Source organism: Colobus angolensis, unplaced genomic scaffold, assembly GCF_000951035.1.
Source record: "Colobus angolensis palliatus isolate OR3802 unplaced genomic scaffold, Cang.pa_1.0 Scaffold149, whole genome shotgun sequence".
NCBI classification, from domain to species: Eukaryota; Metazoa; Chordata; class Mammalia; order Primates; family Cercopithecidae; genus Colobus; species Colobus angolensis.
The window spans coordinates 1,331,148-1,339,661 of record NW_012114588.1 but is presented as its reverse complement, the minus strand read 5'-3'; the positions used below and the strand labels follow the sequence as shown (position 1 = coordinate 1,339,661).

At 44.3% G+C, this 8,514-nt stretch overlaps 1 protein-coding gene across 3 annotated transcripts in view; it reads right to left on the bottom strand.

The window, feature by feature from the left end:
• UBE4B (ubiquitination factor E4B) overlaps positions 1-8,514 on the bottom strand; it is a 204,569-nt gene that overhangs the window by 45,512 nt on the left and 150,543 nt on the right. For all 3 annotated transcript variants that reach the window (XR_001001079.1, XM_011935782.1, XM_011935783.1), the window contains 2 exons: positions 3,030-3,129; positions 1,294-1,421 (listed from right to left, as the gene is read on the bottom strand). Coding sequence is in view for 2 of the 3 variants with exons in the window: in XM_011935782.1 (XP_011791172.1) it covers positions 1,294-1,421; positions 3,030-3,129 (228 nt within the window). In the remaining variant the exon portion in view is untranslated. The remainder of the gene's footprint in view (positions 1-1,293; positions 1,422-3,029; positions 3,130-8,514) is intronic.

Below are 8,514 nucleotides of genomic sequence, written 5' to 3'. Positions count from 1 at the left end.
CTGGGATTACAGACGTGAGCTACGGCGCCCGGCCTTCTTGATTTCTTGTTAAAGTTAATGCAATAAGTAAAATGGGAAGGAAATAAAATGGTCATATTTGGTCGTTTTGTGCAACCCAAACTGTCTGAGACAACGAGCTACATGTTTTCTTTTTTCTTTTTCTTTTGAGACGGAGTCTTGCTCTGTCACCCAGGCTGGAGTGCAGTGGCGTGATCTCAGCTCACTGCAAGCTCTGCCTCCCAGGTTCACGCCATTCTTCTGCCTCCGCCTCCCGAGTAGCTGGGACTGCAGGCACCTGCCACTGCGCCCGGCTAATTTTTTGTATTTTTAGTAGAGATGGGGTTTCACGGTGTTAGCCAGGATGGTCTCGATCTCCTGACCATGTGATCCACCTGCCTCGGCCTCCCAAAGTGCTGGGATTACAGGCACAAGCCACCACACCCGGCCTACACACATATTTTAAATAATATTTTCCATATCTTCACAGATCTTGGGCCAATCTCACCAACATCAGTGAACCAGAGACTTCATAACAGTAAAATAATAATAATAATAAATAAAACAAAAATGGTTGACTGGAGGAGATGACCAGTCGATCTTGGTGCTGATCAAGTGATCAACAATGTTCTTAGCTCACTCTCTGAATTAGCTGGGTATTCCTGGACCCAGTGCTTAGGAGGGCCTAATATTATCTCCAGCTTTTGGCTTCCAATTTATAGATTTCTCTATCAATCAAAGACTTTATAGCAAATTTTAAAGAAAACTTGTCAAAATTAAAATAACAGGTGTTGACATTCACCTACTATTGTAACTAATCACAGGGAAAACACCTATCAATATAACTACATAACCCATATAAATGCAATCTGGAAATTGAGAGGTGAATTCTCTCTTTTTTTGAGTCTTGCTCTGTTGCCCAGGCTGCAGTGCAGTAGCATGATCGCGGCTCACTGCAACCTCCGCCTCCCGGGTTCAAACGATTCTCATGCTTCAGCCTCCTGAGTAGCTGTGACTACAGGCATCTGCCACCAAGCCCGGCTAATTTCTGTATTTTTAGTAGAGACAGGGTTTCGCCATGTTGGCCAGGCTGGTCTTGAACTTGTGACCTCAAGTTATCCATCTGCCTCAGCCTCCCAAAGTGCTGGGATTATAGGCGTGAGCCACCACGCCTTGCCGAGAAGTGAATTCTTGATAAAGAAAGGGTTTTGGTTTTAGTTATCAACTTTGAAGGACAATAAAGACAACATAGCCCAGACAAGGAGGGATGAGGGAAACAGGAAGAAGCACACTCACTCGGGATATGCGGGGTCCAGGATGCGGAGCAGCAGCTGAATGAGAAGGCCATAAAAATTCAGACATCTTCTCAGGAAGCTCTCGTCAAGTAGGCCAGCATCAGCACAGGCCTTGCACCGTACCAGTTTCTGTGGAAGCAGGGATGCCCCCACCCAAAGATCAGTCAGTAGCTAAGTCCCTACAGGGGGACTGGGCAGGGACTGGGGTCCGGAGATGGGAAGTTTGGGTTCCAGAGCTTCTAGAGCTTCATCTCTAACTAGCTATAAGATGCTGGTTGTGTCTCAAGATCTTTTTCCTGAGAAAAACAAAGGCATGGCAAGCAAACCACTGGGGACCACCAGGTCTAGCACACAGTTAAAGCTCAAAATGGTGAGTTACAAGGGTCACAAGCAAATAACTTGATCAGGAGAGGGTGGTGACAGGGGAGGTCCTTTTGTCAGGGCGGTTAGTGGGAAAAAGCCGAACAATCTGTGTTTGAATTCCAGCGCCACCTCTTACGAGCTGCCCTTGGGCAAAATGCTGTCCACTAAGGACGGAATTCCGACCTAGAGGCCTGTTGATAGAATTACACACACATGCATACACACACTGACGTATACAATTAAGCAGTTTTTTTGTTTTTGTTTTTGTTTTTTGAGACAGAGTCTTGCTCTGTTGCCCAGGCTGAAGTTAAGTGGCGCGATCTTGGCTGACTGCAACCTCCGCCTGCCAGGTTCAAGCAATTCTCCTGCCTCAGCCTACCAAGTAGCTGGGATTACAGGTGCCCACCATCATGCCTGGCTAATTTATTGTATTTTTAGTAGGGATGGGGTTTCACCATGTCGGCCAGGCTGGTCTCAAACTCCTGACCTCAGGTGATCTGCCCGCCTCGGCCTCCCAAAGTACAGGGATTACAGGTGTGAGCCACCATGCCTGGCAATTTAAGCAGTTTATAGACCCCCTTGAAACACATCTGTGGACTGCTTAGGGGGACCCACAGACCCCAGATAAGGGCCCCTGGTTAACTGTGTATCTTGAAGAAGTCTAGTCTATTAGTAAATAAAACTGAAATCTTAACTTGTACTAGAAAGCTACGTCAGGTAAACTTTCCACATATTATCCTACTATTCAACAGAATGCATGACCAGCTAACATTCAGGTTTGTAAGTGGAACATGAATAGAAGAAAAATGGATAAATTTGCAATCTATGCTTTATTTGTACAATGTCAGCTGGCATATGTTTTTAGCTATGTCTCACCAGCAAGAATATTCCCTTCTATAGTTAGGTTTTGTGTGATGAATCATTTTCAATTAAAAAGGAAGAATGAGGGGCAACGGAAAGAGATCTTTCCACTACCACAGATGCGCTTTGTCAAATACCCTGAAAATGCATGGCTAGATATGCTGGAGTGTGCGTGAGTGTTGGGGCGGGGGGTGGGAGACAGCAGGCGAGGAGGGCCTTGCACAAGGCAGGGAAGGGGAGGTGATATTAAACTAAGAATCATAAAACCCACTAAGAATTTATAGTCACAGCAGAAGCATATCTATCCATATTCTGTCCTGAGACTGAAATCATTATATACAGATATAAGTAAGATATCAACAAGTTTTAAAATGTACTATTTTATCGGAAGGGAAAAGAATAACGAAGAAAAAGTAAGGACACTAAACTGCTCACTCAAGGCATATATATATTCTGTTGGGAAAATTATCATTATGAGGCTGGTCTATAATTATTCCACTTAACTATACCAACCTTAAGCTGAGTTTTACAGCGCTTCAGCATTTCGCGGTGTCTAGTTGCCAGTGGGGAATCTTTCCATTGGCTTTCATTATTTTTCAAATCTTCTACAGTTCTGAAATCAAAGACTAACAGTCAAATGAAAGAAAACAGCTGGATCCCTCTTATCCATTCATCTCACCCATTTCACTGACTCTCACACGCAGTTGTTTTCGCATTATAACATCTTAAAAATCAGAGTATATCTTACAACCAATGGCAAGTTATAATTTAATTGGCAGCATCTTTCTTTCTTTCTTTCTTTCTTTCTTTCTTTCTTTCTTTCTTTCTTTCTTTCTCTTTCCCTCCCTCCCTCCCTCCCTCCCTCCCTTCCTTCCTTCCTTCCTTCCAGAGTCTTGCTCTGTCACCAGGCTGGAGTGCAGTGGCGCAATCTCCGCACACTGCAACCTCCGCCTCCTGGGTTCAAGTGGTTCTCCTGCCTCAGCCTCACAAGTAGCTGGGATTACAGGTGCCCATCACCACGCCCAGCTAATTTTTTGTATTTTTAGTAGAGACAGGGTTTCACTATGTTGGCCAGGCTGGTCTCAAACTCCTGACCTTGTGGTCTGCCCGCCCCGGCCTCCCAAAGTGCTGGGATTACAGGCGTGAGCTGCCGCGTCTGGCCATATTTTTCTTTTTTAATTGGTTCCAAAAACAATGATGTGTCTTCAAATGGATGGCACTACAGATTTGGTGAAATATAATCTTTTTGGCTGCCAGAAAGTACATTGTTCCCTTATTTTTCTGGGAGGGAAAAAAAGAAGTCTCTTACGAAAGTTCAAGGTTACTTTGCCTATTCAATTACCCAAAACAAACGGCTATTTTACTAATGGCATCATCCTTTACAACTGTTCCCTCTGCTCGGAATGCTCTTCTCTGAGGTCATCTCTGGCTTTGCTCCTTCACTCCCTTCAGGTGTCTGCTCCAACACCACCTGTCTCTGCAGTAAAGGCTTCCCCATCACCTAATATGCTGCATATTTTAAAGACCGACTCAACACTATTTCAACCCCTTTCTATCATGACGTTGTGTGTAATACTAGAGTTTGCTAAATCTCCAAAAGTTACATTTCCTAGACTCCCCTCCTGCCAGCATTTCTTTTTTTTTTTTTTTTTTTTTGAGACGGAGTCTCGGTCTGTCGCCCAGGCTGGAGTGCAGTGGCCGGATCTCAGCTCACTGCAAGCTCCGCCTCCCGGGTTCATGCCATTCTCCTGCCTCAGCCTCCCGTATAGCTGGGACTACAGGCGCCCGCCACCTCGCCCGGCTAGTTTTTTGTATTTTTTAGTAGAGACGGGGTTTCACCGTGTTAGCCAGGATGGTCTTGATCTCCTGACCTCGTGATCCGCCCGTCTCGGCCTCCCAAAGTGCTGGGATTACAGGCTTGAGCCACCGCGCCCGGCCTCCTGCCAGCATTTCTGTAAGACCGAGTTTTCACCGAGATGAGCCCTCACTGAAGGCAGGGTGAGTACTGTGAAGTGACTGCGTGATTGCATGATCCTTCTGCAAGTACAGTGGTAGCGGGGCTTCGGCTGAAGCAGTGGCAGAGGCTGTGCTGTCAAGCTGACCTCCAAAGCAGCTTCCTCGTTCAAAGTATAGCTCTGGGAATCTTCTATTATAGCCATTCCAATGATTCAATAAACCAACTAGTTCCCCTTTCTGCTTATCCCAGACGAATTGGATTCTTTTGTCTACAACTGAAACATGAGTATGGTAGACAAAAGAATGGTTCCTTCAAAGTTGTCACATCTGAATCCTTCGAGGGAACCTGTGAACATATGATCTCACATGGCGAAAGGGATGTTGTAGATGTGATTAAGGGTATGGGCTTTGAGATGGGAAGATTATCTTGGATGATTTGGGACGGCCCAATATAATCACAAACGTCCTTCTAAGAGAAAAAAGGACTCAGAGACAGAGAAGGAGATGTGACAATGGGACAATGGAAGCAAAGCTCAGAGAGAGATGGAGATCTTGTTGTTGTCTTTTTTTTTTTTTTTTTTTTTTTTTTGAGATGGAGTCTCGCTCTGTCGCCCAGGCTGGAGTGCAGTGGCACAATCTTGGCTCACTGCAAGCTCCGCCTCCCGGGTTCACGCCATTCTCCTGCCTCAGCCTCCAGAGTAGCTGGGACTATAGGCATCCGCCACCAAGCCAGGCTAATTTTTTGTATTTTTAGTAGAGACGAGGTTTCACCGTGTTAGCCAGGATGGTCTTGATCTCCTGACCTCATGATCCGCCTGCCTTGGCCTCCCAAAGTGTTGGGATTACAGGCCACCGCAGGCCACCGTGCCTGGCCTTTTTTTTTTTAAGACCAAGTCTCACTTTATTGCCCAGGCTGGAGTGAAGTGGCATCATCTGACTCACTGCAACCTCTGCCTCCCAGGTTCAAGTGATTCTCCTGCCACAGCCTCCCAAGTAGCTGGGATTATAGGCACCTGCCACCAGGCCTGGCTAATTTTCGTAGTTTTAGTAGAAATGGGGTTTCAACATGTTGGCCAGGCTGATCTCAAACTTCTGATCTCAAATGATCTGCCTGCCTCAGCCTCCCAAAGTGCTGGGATTACAGGCATGAGCCACTGTGCCTGGCCTTGTTTTTTGCTTTTTTGAGACAAGGTCTCTCACTCTGTCGCCCTGGAGTGCAGTGGCACGATCTCAGCTCATTGCAACCTTTGCTTCCCGGGTTCAAGCAATTCTTGCACCTCAGCCTCCTGAGTAGCAGGGACTACAAGGGTGTGTTACCACACCTGGCTAATTTTTGTATTTGTTGGTAGAAAAGGGTTTCACCATGTTGACCAGGCTGGTCTCAAACTCCTGACTTCAAGTGATCCACCCACCTCAGCCTCCCAAAGTGCTGGTATATACCAGGCAAGAGAAGGAGATCTAAAGATACTATGTTGCTGGCTTGGAAAATACAGTAAGGCAGTGTGGGGGTAGGGTGGGAGGTGGTGGTGATGAGCAGAGGAACATAGGCAGCTTTTAGAAGATGGAAAAGGCAAAGGAGATTCTCCCCTAGAGCCTCTGGAGGGAATGCAACCTTGATCTTAAGACTTCTGTTTTTGAGACGGAGTCTCACTCTGTAGCCCAGGCTGGAGTGCAGTGGCGCAATGTTGTTGGTTCACTGCAACCTCCGTCTCCCAGGTTCAAGAAATTCTTGCCTCAGTCTCTTGAGTAGCTGGGACTACAGGCATGTATTACCATGCCCTGTTAATTTTTGTATTTTTACTACAGAGGAGGTTTCACCATGTTGGCCAGGCTAGTCTCAAACTCTTGACCTCATGTGATCTGCCCACCTTGGCCCCCCAAAGTGTTGGGATTACAGGCGTGAGCCACTCTGCCTGGCCGATTTTAGGACTCCTGACCTTCAGAACTGTAAGATAGTAGTATGTGTTGTTTTAAGTGACTAAAGTTGTGGTAATCTGTTGCTGCAGTCATAGGAAACTAAGATATTGACCTATATGGTTACTGGTATCACAAGAGTTTATAGGTAACAGGCCTTCACGAAAAAAATGGGTCTCTGGGATCAGTTGTTTAATTGGGCTGGATGGTGAAAATACAATTATTATTTGAGAATGGAACACTGGTAGCCCAAGGCTCTGAGTAGAGAAACAGCTATATAAATGATCACTGGTGATCTGGAATGAGGAGGTGGAGTGGCTACCTCTAATTATGTTGCAGAGTTTATAGAAAAAAAAAAAAAATGACAGGCTTCAGATTTTAAATTCTCATCTCAAGGAAATGTGAATGAACCAGGAAGTTTCTAAGACCACTGTAAAGGAGCAGCTCCAGTTTTACAAATTACAGCACAGAAGAAATTAATAACTTTACTGGACTTCTTATCTCAAAGTTAAGGCAAAGACTGGGACCCAAAGAGTTCAAATGGAGGAGTCTGGGAGAACGAGCTGACTCCAACCTAAATCTTTAAATTCCCTGAGCCTTGCTTGCCAGCAGAAGCAGTTTCTATAATGACCTCATTGGAGGTAGTCATCTTGCAGCAATGCTATTTTCCCCTAGGTTCTATCCCATCATCTTTCATTGCTTCCAGAACCACAACTAGAATCAGATCAAGAACTGTCCTTATGGCCTTATTACAAAATTGGATGCAGGAGAAGCACACATTTGAAGAAAAAAAATGGCAAGATTTGTTAATGAGTTATGCTAGTTTTCTATTGTTGCTGTAAGAAGTTACCATAACCTCAGTGGCTCCAAACCACACAATTATAGTCTTAGAGTTCTGGAAGTCTAAAAGGGGTCAGCAGGGATGATTCTTTCTGGAGGCTCTAGGGGAAAACAAGTTTCCTCGCCTTTTCCAGCTTACAGAAGTTACCGATTGGCTCATGACTCCAAACCACTCCAACCTCTGCTTCCCCATCACATTCCGTCTCTCCCTCTGACCCTCCTGATTCCCTCTTATGAAGACCTTTGCAATGACACTGGACCTACCCAGATAATCCAGGATAATCTCCCCAGCTCAAGATCATGAACCTGATACCACAACTGCAAAGTTCCTTTAATCACCTTAGGTAACATATTCACAGGTCGCGAGATCAGGATGTGGGCACCTTTGAGACACCATTATTCTACCTACCACATATGTACTGCAGAAACATGACGGTTATGTTGGGTTATGTATGGGAATGGATTCTGAGGATACTTGATCAGCAAGAGAAGAAAATGCTGATATACTTCTATGTAGGGCTAAAATCACTGACATGATTATACCTACCAGAGACCCTGGATTCAGTATTATTTTGAGTAGGGAGAGGTTCATATTGTGCAACCAACTAGTTGACCGAAACTTTGAATTGACAGTGACCTATACTGAATGAAGCTGTGTTGCCAAATATTCTTTGATCTGATTCAGAGGAAATGATTCAAAACTTAAAGAGCTTGGAAAATTAATTATTGGATTTACCATATGTGATTTGCTCAGATAATCCTCTTCCAATACACATACACACACCCCAACTATGTCCTAGAAGATACTTCTTATATCACAGCATTGAAAAATACACACATGAGGTGAACATGAATGTCTCTGGAAAGCACAATAAAGGCTATCTGTTGCAAGCCAGGAGCAAAGGTTCTAGATGGTTCCATTGAAATGGACCCTCTAAAGCCAGTGGGAGTGATGGTATTCCAGGAGGTAATCCATCAGAGGATAAAGAAACAAATAAATCCACAATCATAGTTTGAAATTTTTACAAGCTTCTCCCAGTAATTGATATTATAAGCTGATAAAATCATTAGATATAAGGAAAACTTGAACAGAAAATTAACAAACTTGACCTAAATAATATACGTGGAGCACTGTAAAAACAACACAGATAGCAGTCTTTTCAGGTCTACTAATGTAAAAGGCTACAAAGTAAGTCTCAATAAACTTCAAAAGACACAAATCACATATATGATATTTTATATATATATTATGTTTTCTTACCATAATGGAATTTAGCTAGAAATCAAT